The 22,240-nt window shown below is 38.9% G+C and overlaps 1 protein-coding gene across 1 annotated transcript in view; it reads left to right on the top strand.

The window, feature by feature from the left end:
* The window catches only part of LOC126251941 (aminopeptidase Ey-like), a 243,344-nt gene that overhangs the window by 14,644 nt on the left and 206,460 nt on the right, over nt 1-22,240 (top strand). Inside the window, exon 2 of the mRNA XM_049952705.1 lies at nt 1,917-2,008. Coding sequence (XP_049808662.1) covers nt 1,922-2,008 — 87 coding nt within the window. The 5' untranslated portion in view covers nt 1,917-1,921. The remainder of the gene's footprint in view (nt 1-1,916; nt 2,009-22,240) is intronic.

Here is a 22,240-nt window from a genome sequence, read left to right as displayed (position 1 = left end):
ATAAGCAATGATGTCAGTATTGCCCAGTATTATGTATACCCTTGGTCTCCCCTGTCCTGTTAGATTCACCTTTTTAATTTGATTCCATATCTTCCATAATGACTCTTGTGTCATCAGCAATTAGAAAAAAATTGAATCATCTCATGTTTAGTGGCAGATCTTTGACATATATCATGGAACTAATTGGATCTACTACAAACTTTTGTGGTATTCCCAATTTTACAGCACCTCAGTCATATTGGAAGTCGTTATCGTTTCTGTTGAGACCAGAGAACAGGTATTAGGTGGATAAAAAATGAACCATCGGTGTACCTTCCCCCATGTTCTGTGGATTCTGAATGGTAGGACAGATGGCAGAATTGACGTTGTGATAAGAGGTGTGAGTCATGTCTAGGTAGAGCAATATCAGTCAAGTTCCAATCTGTTTCATACTTTTAATCTGAAAAGTGGTTCAAAACAGTGGACACTCCTTTGCTGAGTGGAGGATTGATTCTGGCAGCAACCCCTAGGCTGCATCACTCTTTCATGCCTGTTCTTCCAGGACTTCAAGATCAGTAAGGTATACAGGTGAGATTCTGTGATGTTGGAAACTAAGAAAGGGGTAGAGACTGAGCTGAAGCTGTAACAGCAGCTTGTAAGGGCATTGCCCATGAAACCTAACGTTCTGGATTCAAGTCTAAGTTTAGCACACAGTTTTATTACATGACTCTGGTCTATATTTACAGGAGTACCTAAGTATCTGTACTACCTTATTAAAGACCTGTCTTTGCACTCACTTAAAATGCTTTGTAACAAACATGCACAGCCTAGATTCAGGTGACTGAATTGTAATTTCAAACCAATTTCTTCCAAGTTTGAATCCAACAACTTACCATGTTCTGCTACACATTTGACCATGCTGCATCTCAGTTCCAGCTTGTTTCGTAACTACATTCATACATACTTCAATGTAGTAACCAGATAACATTTAGATAAAATATATGTTTTTACAGACCACCTCTGCTTCATTTCTAGCTACAGAGTGAAACTTGTGTTTTCTTTTGTGTTACATGATCACCTAGCAGTTGTAGCCTTCCTCTACAAGTGCTGTACTATTTTACTGTTTGCACTTGAAAAAGTAGACAGATTAAATCTCTTCATTTCTGTCTCCTTCATTTATCAATTCATCCATTAATCATGTTCTTCCGTTCCAACTGAAAATGAGACCTTTCAGGGATGTATAATGAGCACTGACATATTTAATGGTTGATGCACTGGGGGAGTTCTTCACCTGCTGGGAGCCCTGGAAGCCCCAGTTGTACATTTTATTTCAGAGAGCAAATTTACTTCATTTCATTGATTTTGATGAGTTAGTTAATAAGTTTATGAAATATACACCGTAAAAAAATATTTGTATGTTTTCTTGTGCAGAATTTCAAATAAATTTTATTATCTTTTCCTCATGAAAAATACATACTTTATTTAATTTAATTGCATTGTCTCATAACAGGATATAGTAAGGAAGCTGAGAGTGAAAATAAAGCAAACATCTTTGACTTTCAGTAAACTCAGTGACAGACTTTTCTTAGTGCAAAACATGTAAAATGATTCCATTTTATCTTGCATACAAGTGGACCCAAGAAATTTTACTCAGTGTTTAAATTAGCAAAATGGGCAATTATGTCTAGTTATGGCACTCATAGGCAATTTTTGCTTTTTTGAAATTGTGTAATGTGAACCTTTGTGAACAGGGTAAGATTTAAACCGTTTGCTATTAACCACTTGCAGCTCTGTTCAACTATAACCTAAGCTGTGTCTTTTATGGTTTGACTGGAGTGGTTATATATCAATAAAGAATTGTGTTGAAATAAATTGCGTAGCGTTCTCATTTCCAAAATTTATGCAGTTGATATCCTAACTTTTTTCTCTGTTTACAGGAAGAATGCTGTGGAAAATAATGATATGTCCTATTGTGGTCACTCTGGTATGTTTGACTGCAGCAACCAGTAACTCTCTGCATGATTATGGGGTGAGTAGAATTACACCTAAAATTTTTATCCAACATCATAAATCAAAATCTCTTGTTCATATGTATCATTTTTTAAATTACATTCTATTCTTAAATTTTTCTGTTTACTTGGATATAAGTATCTGGATTTGCTTCCTTTAATGCTACCAGCTCAGAGCAGAGATAGAAAAATATTTTTCTCATGAAAATTTATTTTTGTTTTACTTTTTTATTGTTTTAAAACTAGGTTTCTATGCTCCTCAGTAGAGGAAAATATAGACTTAATTAAGGTATAACCTGGACAAGCTGAAGAGTGGATCAAGAGTAGTATTTATTAAATGACTAAAATGTACATATCTCATTCCTGTTTTTTTCTTAGTTATTCCATCATGATACTCCAATTAAGCCTCTACTCAGATATTATATTTTTAATAGTTTTTCTCGTAAGTCCAATAACAAAACTTAAAAAGTATGAGCTAGCCATAGGACACTAAACAGTTGATTAAATTTGAGGTAAACAGTTGTTGGTTACTAAAAAAGAAAAAAAAGGCCACAGACATGTTTCAACAATTTATCATTGAGCTATCTTGATGTCTTCCTTGTGTCTCAGCAAGCTGTCTGGTTACTTGTCAGTATTATTATTTTCTCACTTAATTGTTTCATACCAAACAAGAGAGAAGGAAGATTAAGGTTCAAGAGCATTTTAATGGTGAGGTCAACTTGTAGAGCAGAATATTGGATAGGACAAGGATGGAGATGGACACTGGCCATTTCATTTTCGAAGGAACTGTATTGGCTTTTGTCTTAACTGACTTTGGGAAATCTAAATCAGGATGGCCAGATTGACATTTTTTAACCCTGCTCATCCTAAATGTGAGTTTAGTCTCCTTATCACTGAGACATCTCTTTTAGTCTTCACCCAATGACCTGTGCTTTCATTACATGATTCTAAGAGCTTTATACATGAGTTACCATTTAATAATTTGTTTATATGCAATGTCATGTCAATTAATCACAAATGAGATTCACTACAAGTGGAGTTACTTAAGACTTGAAATATGAAGAACTGAACAAAGTTGGACAGTACCTACTTCTGCCACCGCAGCCACAGTCTACTATTGCTAATTTAAAGAGTGGTAGTCACAGATTTGAGGCCCATCTGCGACAAGGGCATGGGTTTTAAATGAGGCTTTATACTATGCACTGTAGATATCCAGTGGATTCAAAGTGATATGGAAATTAAGCACAATGAGCTACATATCACACAAATGTGATGAGGCATGTTACAGGAAGGTTGGATGGCAGTTTTTATGTAACAGCTGTTTGGCTATTTGAATTAAGGTAAATAACTTCAAAATGCCATTGCTACAGTGGACAACCTGTAAATTTTCATAAAGTGGTATTTCATTGTGCAGTGGATTGTAACTTGTGATTTTCTTTCACAGTAATTTTCCACTATTTCCCATGCAGTGCTCTGCTCCAACAACCGATGCTTACTAATGTTCATGTTGTATATGTGAAAACACAATACTGGGATGCAAAGCTCACTTGCATCTCCATCAAACTATGCTTAAACTATGCTAGCAGTTACTGAATATATTGCTATAGTGCTTGTTCAGAATCACCTTTACATAATATTCATTTAAGCACCTAATAATAAGGGTAATATGAGATAGTCTGCGTAATAAATGTCTGAGGATTTGTTTTTGATGGAAATGAGATTAAATCAACCCTGTTCCAACAGCATTTATCATCTGTCCCCATGACACTGTGTTTCATTTGGTGGTTAGACTTTCGAGGCTGTCATCATGCCATGATATGCACACATACAGTGAGACACTGATGTGAGGAAAACTTTTTCTGGAATGTTAACTGAGATATATCACACATGCGACAGTCAGTGGCTTAGTGTTGATTATTCCTCTCCTTTGACTATGGACTGATATTACAGTGCAGATATTACCCTGTAATATGATAGTCACATGTTTAAGTAATCATACTGAGCAGCTCAACAAAAGTACAGCAGATAAGACAGAGGCTTAGAGCATTGTGGCAAAGACTACCAGTGTGCTGGGCATGTTGACAGCAATAATCTCCAAAGTCATGACAGTGTTGCAGCAACATTCCTATGAGCAGACTTCAAAACCCACAGCCAGATGGACAACTTAGCTGCCTGAGAATACCTGCTGCCAGGGCTGGCATATTGCCAAGTGGCATGATGCAAAATGTCAGTATGCCACAGGAGCAAGGTGACATCTCATGCTGGGATCAGCCACTGCTCTGCCTGTGTCCCTAGAGGACCAATGGTGGGACCCAGTCATAATAAAGCTGGCCAAATCAACTATAAATACTCACTGCTCTGTCCTAGCAATATTTCCAAGTTTTTGTATGTCCATCCATGTGATAGATTGTATGCTACCCTTCAGTTGTTCACTTACATAATTAAATTAAACACCTCTGTTGATCAGTCTGATGTTATTTTACTATGTTGCAACCAGTTTTTATGACTCAGTACCCCATCTTCAGGTCTTAAATGATACTGAGTCATAACCTTGTATACGGTCTTGTGGAAACATCTTCTAAATCATAGCTATGTGTCACGTCCTGCAACAGCAACAGCATTGGACTGCTCACACAGAAAATGCTACACTGCAGGAGATTTAGAAGACGTTCCTGCATGACCATATACCATTTGGAGATTACTATAGCTAATGCAGTTGGTGCCCAAGTTATATTGCAGGGTCCCTCAGTGTTTTGTGGATGTGTAGTGACTTTTACCTTTATCAAAGTTGATGCTGTGCAATATGGTAGTGGCTGGTTAACTATTACATTAGTGTAGTATAATGGCGATAAAGTGGAAACAGTTCCAGGTGGCAATATGTCACTTACATAATCAAATGAAACACCTGTGGCTGTCAGTTTGATTTTACTATACTGCAACCAATTTTTATGACTCAATACACCATCTTCAGGCCTTGAGTCATGACCTTGTATACAGCCATGCAGAAATATCTTCAAAATCTCGTGTTTGAAATCCAGTCATATACATGACCCCATCAGTGGCCAACATCAATGAATTGGCTTCCACAGAATACTGTAAAAGTGATGTGCCTGCAATGCTGATGCTGCACTCAACTGTGCTGGCACTCCCACCTGGCTACCAAGAGCCAGTCCGGCCCCGGTAGCTGAGTGGTCAGTGTGACGGAATGTAAATCCTAAGGACCTGGGTTCAATTCCCGGCTGCGTCAGAGATTTTGTCTGCTCAGGTACTGGGTGTTGTGTTGTCCTAATCATCATCATTTCATTCCCATCGACACCCAAGTCGCCGAAGTGGCGTCAAATCGAAAGACCTGCACAAGGCGAACGGTCTACCCGACGGGAGACCTTAGCCACACGACATTCCATTCCATACCAAGAGCCACAGCAGCCAAGTATGTCTTTTTGTGCTTTGCTGAGGTAGCCATGGCTGCCTGGGGATCACCGGCATCAGCCATTGTATGTGTGTCTCAATGAATGAACATTGTAACTGCTAACAGAGCATTTCTGATTCCATGACCACTGAGGAACTGGTATTTCACACCCAACATAAGCATGCCATTCTAATCAACCATCCTGGCATATAATAGTGTCTGTCTGTCCGTCCCCCCCCCCCCCCCCAATTCTATTAAGCAGGTGTCAGTAGCAATCAGTGATAGTAGTCAATGCCATGGGTCAGTGTTCAGTATCACCACTCACTGTTGTGAGTGAGAAGAAACTATTTTTACTGTTTTTTCCATTCATAATTTCTGAAGCAATAGATTGGAGAGATGGTCTGAGAGTTAGATTCTGGAAAGCGGACTCAGGGATTAATTTGAGTGAATTTAGGGGTAGCACTAGAGAAACATATGCTGGTTTTCATTGATTTAGGTGTGGTTCGTGTAATTTGCATGGGCATAGTACCCAATATTGATCAGCATTATATTTTAAATATAGAAAGCCTGGGCATTATACTGGAAATGTAGAGAGCATACACGGTTAGCGCTCAGCTGAAAGGATTAAGCAGTGATTTCGGAAATATTGGATGTGATGTTAGTATTAACTTTTTCCCTGTATTTGTGTAATACATTTTAGGCTAACGTTTCAGTTCAATCTTTGCTAAAGCAAGTGGCTCAAATGGAGAGCATCATGGTATTACTTGCATGTTATTCTAACCTACTGGTAACAAATCCACCAGCCCATCTCTGAACTGCTTTGATATCTTCCTTTAATCCAACCTGATGCAGATTCCCCAAATATTCGAGCGGTACTCAAGAATGGGTCAGAGTATGAGTATCCCATATGTGGTCTCCTTTACAGATGAACCACACTTCTCTCAAATTCTTCCAATAAACCAAAGTCAACCATTCTCTTTTCCTACTACATAATATGGCGGCAAGTACAGGGCTATTACAAATGATTGAAGCGATTTCATAAATTCACTGTAGCTCCATTCATTGACATATGGTCACGACACACTACAGATACGCAGAAAAACTCATAAAGTTTTGTTCGGCTGAAGCCGCACTTCAGGTTCCTGCCGCCAGAGCGCTCGAGAGCGCAGTGAGACAAAATGGCGACAGGAGCCGAGAAAGCGTATGTCGTGCTTGAAATGCACTCACATCAGTCAGTCATAACAGTGCAACCACACTTCAGGACGAAGTTCAACAAAGATCCACCAACTGCTAACTCCATTCGGCAATGGTACGCGCAGTTTAAAGCTTCTGGATGCCTCTGTAAGGGAAAATCAACGGGTCGGCCTGCAGTGAGCGAAGAAACGGTTGAACGCGTGCGGGCAAGTTTCACGCGTAGCCCGCGGAAGTCGACGAATAAAGCAAGCAGGGAGCTAAACGTACCACAGCCGACGGTTTGGAAAATCTTACGGAAAAGGCTAAAGCAGAAGCCTTACCGTTTACAATTGCTACAAGCCCTGACACCCGATGACAAAGTCAAACGCTTTGAATTTTCGGCGCAGTTGCAACAGCTCACGGAAGAGAATGCGTTCAGTGTGAAACTTGTTTTCAGTGATGAAGCAACATTTTTTCTTAATGGTGAAGTGAACAGACACAATGTGCGAATCTGGGCGGTAGAGAATCCTCACGCATTCGTGCAGCAAATTCGCAATTCACCAAAAGTTAACATGTTTTGTGCAATCTCACGGTTTAAAGTTTATGGCCCCTTTTTCTTCTGCGAAAAAAACGTTACAGGACACGTGTATCTGGACATGCTGGAAAATTGGCTCATGCCACAACTGGAGACCGACAGCGCCGACTTCATCTTTCAACAGGATGGTGCTCCACCGCACTTCCATCATGATGTTCGGCATTTCTTAAACAGGAGATTGGAAAACCGATGTGTCGGTCGTGGTGGAGATCATGATCAGCAATTCATGTCATGGCCTCCACGCTCTCCCGACTTAACCCCATGCGATTTCTTTCTGTGGGGTTATGTGAAAGATTCATTGTTTAAACCTCCTCTACCAAGAAACGTGCCAGAAGTGCGAGCTCGCATCAACGATGCTTTCGAACTCATTTATGGGGACATACTGCGCCGAGTGTGGGAGGAACTTGATTATCGGCTTGATGTTTGCTGAATCACTAAAGGGGCACATATCGAACATTTGTGAATGCCTAAAAAAACTTTTTGAGTTTTCGTATGTGTGTGCAAAGCATTCTGAAAATATCTCAAATAATAAAGTTATTGTAGAGCTGTGAAATCGCTTCAATCATTTGTAATAACCCTGTAGTATGGTTACAAGCGAGTTAGCTCCCAAGAAAAGTAGAATTTTGATGAGTATAAAGTGCATAAAGTGTAGTAAAGTCGTGAAAAACGGAATTCAGTGTGATGAGTGCTACGGTTGGTTACATTTTCGATGTGCAAAGTTAGAAGAAGACAATCTTCCAGACGAAAACAGCGAATGGCGATGCAATGTCTGTCTGAAGAGTAAGGACAATATGGCGCCGATGGAGGAAGATAAACATGAGGTAAACGCTGACTATAATACTTTACAAGCTAACTTATCAGTGGTAATTGAAGAGAACCTAGCTCTGGCCAAAGAAAATGAACAACTGAAGAAGGAATACGCAGCAATTAATCAGGAACTCATTAAACAAATTTCCCAAGAAGAGGTTAGTGTCGTGTACACAGAACCAAGCAATCAATGTAGACCATTAGATCGCCTACAAAGACAATGGCAGGCTGTTCCCGTCACAAAATGCGGTAGAGTCTGTGTAAACTTTCCACCCTTGGAAAACAGATTTAGTGTTCTTGCTACAGAAAAAAACATTAAAGTAGACTCACAAGTCAATGTGCTTAACACAAGTAAGGTTAATGAAAGTGAAGTGAGTAATAGGTGTAGCAACAATATTACATTAACTGTCAATAGAAGTTAAGTGAATAATGGGCGCAGTAAAAATATCAAGTTAACTGTCAACGGAAGTAATGAAACTGTAAATAGAAGTTAAGTGAATAATGGGTGCAGTAAAAATATTATGTCAACTGTCAGTAGAAGTAATGAAACTGAAAACCACAAGAAAGCAAACCGCAATTGCAGACCTAGGCCTGTGAAAATACATTTATATGCAGACAGTCAAGGAAGGAAATTGAGGGATATAGTTGAGAACAATTCAAGCCACCATATCTCAGCCACAATAAAACCTAGTGCAAAATTTAAAGATGTAGCAGGTTCTTCACCAGCAGAAGCCATGGAACTGGCAGTTTTTCTGGCTGGATCAAATGACGTAGCGAGAAATGAAGGAAAAGACTTCTTGTCCTCATTAAAGAAGAAACTGCAGGAACTACAAAATACAAAAATCCTCATCTTTTCAATACCATTTCGGCATGATCTTCCATCCTGGTCGTGTGTGAATGTTGAAGTGACAAGAGTAAATGAAGAAAATTTGTAAATACTTTAAAAATGTCTGTTTTGTAAACATAACTAACTTAGGTACAAGATTTCACACTGTTCATAGTCTCCATCTGAATCAACTCGGAAAGAAGTATGTGAGTAATGAAATCATAAAACTAGCCAATGAGTTAGGCATAACAAAAATCGAGAGCTCTAAGTCAATACCACTTAGATTTAAGGAAAACTCTTTTTTAGAGGTAGCAAAGAAGGGCTGATACCAACAGCTTTGCCCAGATTCACACTGGATGACCAGATTAAAGATAAGAATAATATAATAAATGTCAGTAACACTAAAGAGAAATATAGCAGTAATGATGAATGCCCCATTAACATAAACCACTCACCAACTTTGTCTTTCAAGATAGGTTATCTCAATATTGAAAGTATAAGTGGAAAACACATAATTTTAAATGAATTTGCAAATGAGAACTTATTTGATGCATTATGCTTAAGTGAGCACTGGTGTAAAGGAAATGAAATATCTTTTCATGTACTGGATGATTTCCACTTAGCAAACAGTTTTAGCAGAGAGCAACATATTCATGGGGGTGTATCAATTTACAATAAGAAGGGATTAATAAATTGTAGTAATGAACTAGATCTAGGATTTTTGTGCAGTGAGATACATTTTGAAGCCACAGGCGTATATCTGGATCATTTAAAAATTGCTATTGTATCTCTTTATAGATCACCAGATGGAAGTCCATTAATATTTTTAGAAAAACTTGAGACTTTACTAAATTTCTTTCTTAGTCCTCAGTGGAAGAAATATAGTATTGTGATTGGTGGTGACATCAATGCCGCATTTGATGTAAACAAAGATGTGCACACTGTAAATGAATTTAAAAATCTGTTACGACAATTCAACTTCATTTTTACGAACTGCAAACCCACAAGACAGTCCGCTTGTCTCGACAACATACTTACAAATGTCAATAGAGAGTTACTGTCTTCAGATGTAGCTGTCTTCGATTTCTCGGACCATGACTCAGTTTGGGTAAAAATAGGTACAGATAGGCCTAACATGGAGTATAAGGAGTTTAAAGAGCCTAAAATAGTCATCACAAGACCAATAACGCAAGAAAAATTGTCTAATTTCATGGTCTCACTCAGTAATCATGACTGGTCACATCTGTTTAACAATAATGCTCAGGGCTCTGCCAATACATTGTTTGATAGATTTTTTCATTCTTTCTTAAATATATTCGAGACCAACTGCCCTCAATACAAATGTAAAGTTAACCCTAAAAGTAACAGTAATAGACATAGGGATAAGAGTCCATGGTATACCGCTCAACTAGCCAATATGAAAAGAAAGGTTGTTGTTGTATAGAGATTCTTACAGACTTCAGAAAACTGATATGGCTAAACAAAGGTACTCAAGAGCACAAAAGGAATATAAGTCTGCTTTAAATGAGGCCAAAAAACAACATAACCTAGTCAGCACTGAGTCATCAAAAAATAAATGCAGAAAAGCATGGACTATAATAAATTCAGTGGCCAAAAGCAAGCAGAAAGTTGAGGTAGTAATTTCAGCAGACGAATTTAATAACTACTGTATAAAATCTGTTAACCAAATTAGGGAAAGCATTGTGAGGCCACAAGAGACTGTTGCTGATCTCATTAAATACCATAATGTAGACTACACCCTGAACAATAAACTCCTTTTAACAGAGGTCACACCAGATGTTGTTTTAACTCTTGTAAATAACTTTAGACCCTCTGAAAGTGAAGATATATATGGTATTTCTTGTAATATGTTAAAAAAGATAATTGGCTACATAGTATATCCTCTTACTAAATGTATAAATAGATGTCTAATTGAAGGAGTATTCCCAGAAGTATTAAAATTATCCAGGGTAGTGCCCATTTACAAGAAAGGAGACAAAAATTGCCCGTCTAGCTATCGCCCAATATCCCTGACACCTATTTTATCTAAAGTTTTGGAATCCATCATCAACTTCCAGTTGTGTGATTATCTGACATGTAATAACATTATTACTGCGGTACAATTTGGCTTTAGGAAGGGCAAATCCACAGTCCATGCCATTGACTCCCTGATTAAAAAAGTGCTTAATGCTTATGAAAGAAAAAATTTTGCTCAGGCTACCTTTTGTGATCTTAGCAAAGCCTTCGATTCTGTGGAGCATATTTCACTCCTCAACAAACTAGTTTATTACGGAATCACAAACAGTGAAGTTGACAACATTTTTTAATCTTTCCTCAGCAACCGTAGACAAATTGTTTGTATTGGTAAACAGAGATCACAGCTAGCTGAAGTTAAGTGCGGTGTGCCACAAGGCTCAGTATTAGGACCTCTGCTATTTATTCTAATGAGAAACGATCTACCATCCTACATAAATACTCACTCCATTCTCTATGCAGATGATACCACTTTTTTCAATATCAGCTCAGACATTGATATGCTCCAAACTGTGGAAAACGACACAATATCACAGGCATCAGTCTGGTTCCGAGCTAATGGGTTCCTGCTTAATGAGAGTAAAACTCAAAAGATTGTATTTAGTTTTAGAGATCCGCCAGCAGAAGACTTCAAGAATAGTGTTAAGTTCTTAGGTATTGTTATAGATACTAAACTGACTTGGGAGCCACATATTAAATACATTAGTGCAAGGCTGTCTAGATTGGTGTATTTGTTAAAGAATTTAATAAACCATGTACCTGCGGCCTATGTAAGATCAGCCTACTTTTCTTTTTTTCAAAGTATTATATCTTATGGGCTTTTAATATGGGGCAATAGCTCACACCTTCAGGACATTTTGGTACTTCAGAAGAAAGTAATTCGAATTATCACAAACAGTGATAAACTGGACCACTGCAAACCACTGTTTATCAACTTAAAAATATTAACTGTGATAAACATGTATATTTACACTGCCCTACTGCATATAATGAGCAACTTATCAGAATACCAGCGTAGAAGAGATGTACACTCTCATGGAACCAGGAATAGTAGCAATCTTGACATACCTTACTACAGATTATCCAAGTCATTGAACAGCTACGAAGTGGTGGGTATGAAGATGTTTAATAATTTGCCACTAGAATGGGTAGAAGCTCCATTTGATGTATTTAAAGACAAATTGTTCAGTTGGTTAGCTGCAAATCCATACTATTCACTTCAGGAATTTTACGACTGTAAAATATCATAGTGGTACCGATTTGGAGAGTGCAGCATAATTTCTTTAACTGAATCAGTTACGATGCAATGTTTTCTTATTATTTCATTTTAAATATTGTATTTTATGTAAAACCTGTATCACATATTGATCTTTAACCCATGTATATATGCTGTATAACTTGTATATATGTAACTTGACTTTGTCAATTGCTGTAATAGCTAAACGACAATAAAATTTCGTTCATTCATTCATTCATTCAGTCCTCAACTGCATTAGCCTACAGTTTTCCACATTTAGAGCTGGCTGCCATTCATCACACCAACTCGAAATTTGGTCTACGTCGTCTTGTATCCTTCTACAGTTACTCACCATCAACACCTTCCTGTACACCACAGCATCATCAGCGAACAGCCACAGATTGCTCCTCACCCCGTCTGCCCGGTCATTTATGAGTGTAGAAAATAACAGTGGTTCTATCACACTTTCCTGAGGCACACCTGGCGGTACCCTTATCTCTGATGAACTCTCGCCATCGAGGACAACGTACTGGCTTCTGTTTCTGAAGAAGTCATCAAGTTACTCACATATCTGGGACGTTGTTCCGTATTTTCGCACCTTCGTTAACAGTCTGTGGTGGGGCACCATGTTAAATGCTTTGCGGAAATCTAGGAATATGGAATCTGCCTGTTGTCCTTCATACATTTTGCACGATATCGCGTGAGAAAAGTCCAAGTTGAGTTTTGCATGAATAATGCTTTCGAAAACAGTGCTGATTCGTGGACAGAAGTTTAACCGCTTCAAGAAGCTAATATATTCGAGCTGAGAATATTTTCAAGAACTTTGCAGCAAAACGATGTTAAACATATTGGTCTGTAATTTTGCGGGTCCGTTCTTTTACCCTTCTTATATGAAGGAGTTACATGTTCTTTTTTCCAGTCGCTTGGGACTTTTTCCTGGGCGAAAGATTCGAGATAAATGCAAGCGCAGTAAGGGGCCAGTGCCCTAGAGCACTCTTTGCAAAAACGAATTGAGTTTCCATCCCGACCTGGAGACTTACTTGCTTTCAACATTTTCAGCTGTTGCTCTACGCCAGGGACGCCCATTACGGTGTTCTCCATATAGGCGCCTGCCCGGTCTGTCTTTTCGATGTATGTTCCATGAATTGCTAAATATCTCAGTGCTTTCTGCTTCGGGTTTCAGCCAGCTCTTGGTACCGTGAATAATTTGAGTGCAAGAACTTTCCTGGAGGGCAGTAAGTTCGAGAAGAGTATTACGAATACTTCGACAGTTTACTAATAAAATTTCGACAGTCGATGTGTCTTTATTCTGAACGCCATCTGACTTCCCTTGCTGCGTATCGACTGGCGATTGTTCATCAGAGCACTTCAAGCTACCATCTAGCCTAAAAAACACTTATGTGTACTTCACAAGTACTCTGCTACCCGAGTAGGTGGTTTCTTTGTGTAGTGCACCCATGACCTATCAAGGGGAGTCCTATAATTCTCCACCCAATAACGCTGATTCAGAAATCTGCATCCAAGACCATCAAAGAGTCAATGAAGCTTTTGATTCCAATCAACTCCTGGAAGAATGTTGCAAATTGCGAGCTCTGCTTGCACCTGACATGCGAGATCAGCAATCTCACCACTTCCGCCCGCCAAATGTATGAACTGGGAATGGCCTTAGAAACCAAGTGTAGGTGTCGTTGGCGCTGGTGTGAGCCACAACTTGCAGATGACTACGCCCTTCACACTTGATAGCTGAAGGGATCCTCCTCCATGTCTCAAAAGAGAACCCATCAGGCATTCAGAATACACACTGCCTTTCTTTCCATCCCTGAATGCTACTTCCTTTAGGGGTTTCATAACACATCTTACATTCAAACTTACAATATCTAGCAAACACCTGCCCCTGTTTCCTGTGCGAACCATGCTGAAGGAATGGCCACCTGTCCACTCAGAGGGCGAAAAGGTGAGGCCAGATGATCAGTCTCCACATCGGACCGCAGCCTTGAGCGATGCAAACACGCTATGGTAAGCCACTCATCATGCTGTGAGGGTGGATTCACCATGTCAGGTACACTAGGAAGTGCCTTGGCAGCAGAGTCCGTATGTGAAACAAGCAACACCTGCAATGTACCATGCAATGTGCCAGATTCTCTGTTATCACTACACCCAGAGGCAGCAGCCTGAAGATGGCTGACGGTACCCAAAACCAAATTCAGCTCTTTGTGAACTGTGCCCAGCTCTTCTGGTGTCTGCATACATCGTGCACACACCCTATCCATCCTAGCATGGGTAACTGAGCAAGAAAGCTACAAAACCACAGACAGAAATGAAGACATGCGACTTGCTACTTGCTTCCCTCCTGACATATCACCAATGGAGACTGACAGCTTATGAGCTGTGTAACTAGCTGTTCAGAAGAAATGACAACTGTGCTTCAGACTGAATGACTCTATATTTTACAGCTGCAAAAACTGTAGAATACTATTCTTAAATAGAAAAAATTCGCACAGAATGTAAGAAATATACAACTAGGAAAACAAAGAAGTAGATAGAAATGTAACTTACCATACTGTAAGTACGTACCAGGCGACAATTGATGAAGCCTTGTAAATGACGTTACACCACAATTCATTGCAGTGAATAGATTAAAACACACACACACACACACACATTCAGTTAGTGAAGAACTCTCTTAAATTTAAAGCCTGAGAAATAAACACGAAATAACATTAATCACGGATATATAGCCTTCTCAAAACGGTATCTGTCAGTGACGTCTACCGATTTGAATCTTAAGGCGCTGGCAAAGAAAAAAATATTCTAGTATGCTTTACACATTAACTCTCATTTTGTGAAAATCAGAGAAAATTTATTTGTGGGGCTCAATAGCGTTAAATAATGGGAGGTTCCTTTGGTCGGAAATTGTGGCGCAAACTGGTCACGGAAGGGAGGACACATTTAAAATTAAATAAATGGTCATAGTGGTCTTTCGGTTGTTGGATATGTGTATAAAGAACAATGGATTTAAAAAAGAAAACCGTATGTCAGGCCCTTTTAGTACATCAATATTATAAAAAACTATTGTGCGGTACTAAGAAAAGTTATTAAAAAGTCCAGAAGCATGTGTATCATGTCTGAGATCAATAAATCTGATAATAAAATTACAGCAATTTGGAATATTATTGAAAGGGAAACAGGGCAACCAAGAGCACAGGAAGACTTTAGTGCTATAAAACTGAATGGCAAGTGTACTAACAAACAATCAGAAATTGAAAATATTTTTAATAATCATTTTTTAAATGTTGTGGAGAAAATAGGATCTAGATCTTCACTAGAAGAGGCAAGGCTACTAATAGAAGAGGCCATACCCGTGCAGTTTGAAACAACTGTAATTCCACCAACCTCTCCCTCTGAAATCAGTAAAATAATAAACTCACTGAAAAGTAAAAGCTTTTACGGAATTGATGGCATTTCCAGCAAGGTACTTAAAGCTTGTTCCCCACAGATAAGTAGGATTCTCAGCCAAGTATGTAATAGCTCTTTGGAGCAGGGTGTTTTACCCAATAGACTGAAATATGCCATTGTAAAACCATTGCATAAAAAGGAGGATACGTTGGATGTCAACAACTACCGCCCAGTCTCTCTTCTGACAGCTGTATCAAAAATTTTTGAGAAAGTAATGTATTCAAGAGTAGCCTCCCATATTTGTAAAAATAAAGTACAAACAAAATGTCAGTTTGGTTTTCAGAAAGGCTTTTCAACAGAAAATGCTATATACGTTTTCACTGATCAAATATTAAATGCTCTGAATAACTGGACATCATCCATTGGTATTTTTTGTGATATCTAAGGCCTTTGATTGTGTAAATCATGGAATTCTTTTAGATAAGCTAAATCATTATGGTTAAGGGGGGCAGTGCACAAATGGTTTAATTCATACTTAACTGGAAGAATGCAGAAATTTGAAATAAGTGGTTCATGTAATGTTAAAACATCAGCTGATTCCTCAAACTGGGGGGCTATCAAGTACGGGATCCCACAGGGTTCGTCTTAGGTCCTTTACTGTTCTTGATATACATTAATGACTTACCATTCCACATTGATGAAGATGCAAAGTTAGTTCTTTTTGCTGATGATACAAGTATAGTAATAACATCCAAAAACCAAGAACTAAGTGATGTAATTGTAAATGATGTTTTTCACAAAATTATTAAGTGGTTCTCAGCAAACGGACTCTCTTTAAATTTTGGTAAAACACAGTATATACAGTTCCGTACAGTAAATGGCACAACTCCAGTAATAAATATAGACTTTGAACAGAAGTCTGTAGCTAAGGTAGAATTGTCAAAATTTTTAGGTGTGGTGTCACCGCCAGACACCACACTTGCTAGGTGGTAGCCTTTAAATCGGCCGCGGTCCGTTAGTATACGTCGGACCCGCGTGTCGCCACTATCAGTGATTGCAGACCGAGCGCCGCCACACGGCAGGTCTAGAGTGACTCCTAGCACTCGCCCCAGTTGTACAACCGACTTTGCTAGCGATGGATCACTGAAAAAATACGCTCTCATTTGCCGAGACGATAGTTAGCATAGCCTTCAGCTACGTCGTTTGCTACGACCTAGCAAGGCGCCAGTACCAGTTACTATTGAGATTATGAATAATGTACCGTCAAGAGCGATGTTCACCATTTATGGATTAAAGTTAAGTATTCCAGCAGCTACGTACGTTTTTTGCTAAAGTCTAATTTCCTTGTCCTGTTCCAGACCTCACGCCAGCCTGCGTGCCTTTCGGCTTCCTCTAATATTACAGTGTTGGTCTCCTGCCAACCCACAACATTAGGGGTGTCCATTGATGAGAGGCTAAACTGGAAGTAACACATTGATGGTCTGCTGAAACGTCTGAGTTCAGCTACGTATGCTATTAGGGTTATTGCAAATTTTGGTGATAAGAATCTCAGTAAATTAGCTTACTATGCCCACTTTCATTCACTGCTTTCGTATGGCATCATATTCTGGGGTAATTCATCGTTGAGTAGAAAAGTATTCATGCTCAAAAACGTGTAATCAGAATAATTGCTGGAGCCCACCCACAGTCATCCTGCAGACATCTATTTAAGGATCTAGGGATCCTCACAGTAACCTCACAGGTTATATATTCACTTATGAAATTTGTTGTTAATAATCCAACCCAGTCCAAAAGTAATAGCAGTGTGCATAGCTATAACACCAGAAGAAAGGATGATCTTCACTATGCAGGGTTAAATGTGACTTTGGCACAGAAAGGGGTAAATTATGCTGCCACAAAAGTCTTTGGTCACCTACCAAACAGCATCAAAAGCCTGACAGATAGCCAACTAACATTTAAAAATAAATTAAAAGAATTTCTAGATGACAACTCCTTCTACTCATTGACTGAATTTTTAGATATAAATTGAGGGGAAAAAAACAAAAAAAACAACAACTTAAACATTAGTGTCACGCAATATTTTGTGTAATGTGTGTAACGTAATATCTTGCACAGACAGCATTTATTAACCTGACACGTTCCACATCATTACGAAGTGTCGTATTCATAATCAATGGAACAAGTATTAATCTAATCTAACCATCACTGTATAATTAATGAAACAGGACAAATACGAAACCGTTTGCAGCCCAGTTGAATGTACAGGATGGACAACCTGAAAACTTTTCTATCCTAAGAAACCTTATTCGAATAATATGTTTCGAGGACATTCTCTCAACACAAAAAATAAAATAAATAAAAACAACCAAATCTGCGTAGACACCAAAGTTTTGCAACACTAGAATACACGATTATTTGTCTTGCGCCTAAATGTACTACTACATTGAGATTATGAAAATTAATTGTACTTGGTGGGTGACTGACATGAACTCTTCATTTCGTTCAACAAACATTACAGTGGGAAAATAACTACTCGCAAGTGCACACACACACACACACACACACACACACACACACACACACATTGGACCATCCCACATCTTTTCATTGTAAGCACTGTAGCTGCTTGAACACAACGAAATGGTATAAATGAAATCTATTCATCTTTCGTTCTGCAGAAATTTCTTCATTATTGCTTTGTTGAACCTGGATTTGTCCTCTCAAAAGTTGGGAAGTAATTCTTTCGCGGTGGGGATAAGACTTAAGTTAGTGCTCTGGTTCTACATTTGAGTAGAGTGGCGGTAGATGTGTATCCACTTCACTGACGAGAATGATCTCTCGACAAATGACATAGTGAAAAGAATTTTTGAGACCAGCATCGCTAATTTGTATATTTCTGTAAATCCAACAGATAATTTATAGTATAAATTGACGAGTCTCCTGTACATAAAATCAATGATTTAACTTGTACGTTATGAGACAATAAAATTCTGATTCGGATGTTTTGTCCAACCCATCATTAGAAGCCTACGATACACGACGCTCGTTCCGGAGTTTGCTTACGCTGAAAACACAGCCATAAATATTTTCACTTTATTCAATAAATCAGTAGGAAAATTCTAGTTTTTTTTTTTTTTAAGTGAGCCGTTTTTGTTGGTTTTATCAAATTAAAATACTCCAGCTTTCTAAATACTGCAAATCTAACTGGTAACTGATTGCTGATGTCATCAATAATCTTGCTGTGCTTCACCATTAAATTTTTCTCCTTTGTATTTGAATCAGGACTTCATTTTCCACACTACCATGAATGGAAGACCACACTGCTTCGAAAATCTCTCACTTCGCAGTTGTTTTTGAAAGTCTATGATTTTTGTGCTGCCATACAAAATGTCAATGTTTTTGGACTGAAGTATATTAAACTAATCATCTGAATGGGCAAGTAAGTTGTATTAAACCTTATTAGAAATATGTTCTGAAAATTCTTCATGATCCTACAAATCCATTTTTCAGACATAACATGGCCGAAGTTTCATAAATGTATTCAAAAAACATTATCGAAACTTGTTTGTTCTCACAGTCTGTATGGCCGGCAGGTGTGGCAGAGCGGTTCTAGGCGCTTCAGTCTGGAACCACGCGACCGCTACGGTCGCAGGTTCGAATCCTGCCTCGGGCATGGATGTGTGTGACGTCCTTAGGTTAGTTAGGTTTAAGTAGTTCTAAGTTCTAGGGGACTGATGTCCTCAGATGTTAAGTCCCATAGTGTTCAGAGCCATTTGAACCATTTTTTTCTTTGGAGTCCATTGAGGTGGACACTCATGATGGCAGTGATCTCATAGGTTTGGGCAATTAATTTAGTCCCACTGTTATATTGGTCCATTATTTCAGTGAATGATTAAAAAGAGCTGTTGCAGTTCTGTCAGCACTCACATTGTGAAACCCAAGTAATCGTTCCACAACTTTTTTTATGATACTGAAAAGTAACAGAATATAGTTGATAATTGTGATTTATGGCTTATATGTGATGTTTCATCAAGCATAACAGCCACAAAATCCATATTCTTAATTTCATTACACATATCATCTCTCAAAACATCAGCTAACGCATTTATTTAATCTGTTTGAATGCTTGCAGATGTGCAGCAGAAAACCATAGACGTTACGTTCCTTCAATGGAGGATCACACTCGGCATTTGCAAGAAGAAATTTCATGTAATTTCCTTTGTTCGCACATTCTGAATTCTCCGCGTGGCCTCAATAGGATACTTCTTGTTTCGCTAATTAGCAAACTGCATTAATTAATCTGTTCAGTTTTTCCCTGTTGTCTCTTACTTCCTCATTGTACAATTCTGTTTCTGCCCTTCGTAGAGAAGTCAGAAGAACATCAATTCTAGCAGAGCATGGAATAAATTTGTTGTTTCTCAAAAAAAAGTAGAAAGGTGAACTCCAGACTCACATGTTTCTTTCCTGCAGTATTAAGATGATTTGAAACACAATACCATTGCTTACTCCTAATAGGTTTTTTGCTGCAAATAACAGACACGTTCAGCAAAAAATGTGCTCATCACGCCGTCGCCGCAAAGCCAGTCAGATAATTCGTTCAACTCCATACAAAAATGCCTCTTAAATCCCATTCCAGTATGACGACATTTTGCCTTTACACACGTGGATAGTGTTAAGTTAGGGCATGGTCTGCCATTGTCAATAATCAGTTTCTTCTCTGTGTAAGATAGTAATTAAAAAGGATTGTGCAATACTTTTTGCATAATGTTTTCACTACCCATCTCAAAACTACTGCAGTCTTCGTGCACACAAGAAACACAAGCCTGCCAGACAGCAAGCAACACGCCGAGACATTGACAAAAGAATTAACATACAGGCTGCAGGCTGGCTGACCAGTGGATGGGGCTGACGCATGTGCAGTGACACACAGCGAGGGGTTCAGCAGTGATGCTATGCCAACGCCTTGGCTGGGGTTTAGTGCGTTGCAGACTGCCAGGGGGTAGGCTAGCGGTAGATAGTTGAGTTGCAGCATTATCAATCAAAATCACAGACTTAATGTACTTGATACTGATTAACAATAATAACATAATTTCCTAATTTTATTCAGTCGTTGACGCACGACCAAAAACTCCCTGGAGACGCCACCGGTATCTATCTATAAGAGCCGGCTTACTGTGTTACAAGGTACTCAGTTCAATCAGACAGTTCAAAAATCAGTAATGATACCTTGAAAATAAATAGCAAATTTTTGTAACAGCCCCCACAGTAGGCAGAACTTGAATAGTAAAGTAATGATAACAATTGACTTACTTCCAACAAGATGACAGACTAAAAAACCAGATTACTTAAGAACCTGGCTCCAAATGTTAGCACACAGCCCTGTACAAGCCTCGCTGTTAAATGGATGCTGCGTGCGTTTTTTAAGACATCAGTATTCATTCTGCCCTAAACAAAGCAGAACATTTGGATGAAAATACCTGAAACATGAATTTGTTACCACAAGTAACCCACAAACGTAAAACGAGGACTGGATTAGTGATAACACACAATAGTTACTGATTTAAAACTTAACAAAAACTGACCAGCTTGAGGTCACGACATTGTTCAAAATTTGACAGAAAAGTAAACACATTACTTGGATTTCAGATGTAACCGGGAGCGGGAACAGTATAATGAGCAAGATAATTCCCACCGGTTTGTGGAGAACCCCGGGGAAGAGAGCCACCACACCACAGCTTAGACCTCAAGACGGACTAGAGATAACATCGCGGCCACAGGCTACCACAATGAAGAAAAATTGACAAGACTCCTGTAATAGTCCGCCACAATGTCTCCAACTCATTGGGGGCTCCGCAGGACTCCGCACCACAGAATTCCAGAATATCACACATCAGGATGTTACCAGAGCACATGCCTCTAGCAATCGTAAAGCTGCCCACGCTATTACCCAAGTGACAGCCACATTGGACACGCTACAGCCGACTGCTCTGGCCCCTGTCACCAGATTCCGCGCCATTCACGGCACCTCATGGGGAGCCGCCACACAACTCAGGCACTGCAACCAAGTCGGCCCAGCGGCAACACGAACGCACTCAAATAGCCCCCTGTTCTTTGCACAAGAAACCCTCTGACAGAAAGTTTCGAGAGGGCGATCGAACCAAACAAGGGTGTAGAAGGTGCGGCAAAAACCATCGCAAAAACGATTTGCCACAAGCTAGCCGCATGCGTTTCAGTTAGTATGCAATTATTTGTCTGTGGGAATCTTGTTGTAATGTTATGACGTATTGAAACAAATACGGATGTTCCATTTCACATTTGAGCCCCTTTACATGCAATCAGTGTCGTCAGTTAACACAATAATAATAACAATTGTAATAATACGAACTTAGTCAAATGTCATTAAGTGCAAAAAAAATGCGACATAGATACACTGCATTTTTAGTTCAGTGGCAGTAACAACAGAAAGTTCCCTCACAGAGCAATTAAAAAATCAGTTACCTGCTTAGTTAAGAGAATGACAAGGATCAAACGACAAAAGTGCACGAAACAGTACGGTAATAAATAGTTACACAACGTGACACATAAACTTTCTTGTTGGTTTAGTGTTCATTCTCATTAGAAATATGGATCTTTTGAAACATGCTTAAGGAACTCTTGAGTATAGTAAATTCGTTCACTTTTCATCCATCTCAAACACTAGTTTCAAATTTATCTACTGGGACTGTGTATTCATTTTCAGATAATTTGTTGAAGTAGACAAGACCAAGACCTTTGT

This window comes from Schistocerca nitens, chromosome 1 (genome assembly GCF_023898315.1).
Source record: "Schistocerca nitens isolate TAMUIC-IGC-003100 chromosome 1, iqSchNite1.1, whole genome shotgun sequence".
NCBI classification, from domain to species: Eukaryota; Metazoa; Arthropoda; class Insecta; order Orthoptera; family Acrididae; genus Schistocerca; species Schistocerca nitens.
The sequence above is the reverse complement of the archived record's forward strand: the minus strand, read 5'-3'. Positions and strand labels throughout refer to the sequence as shown.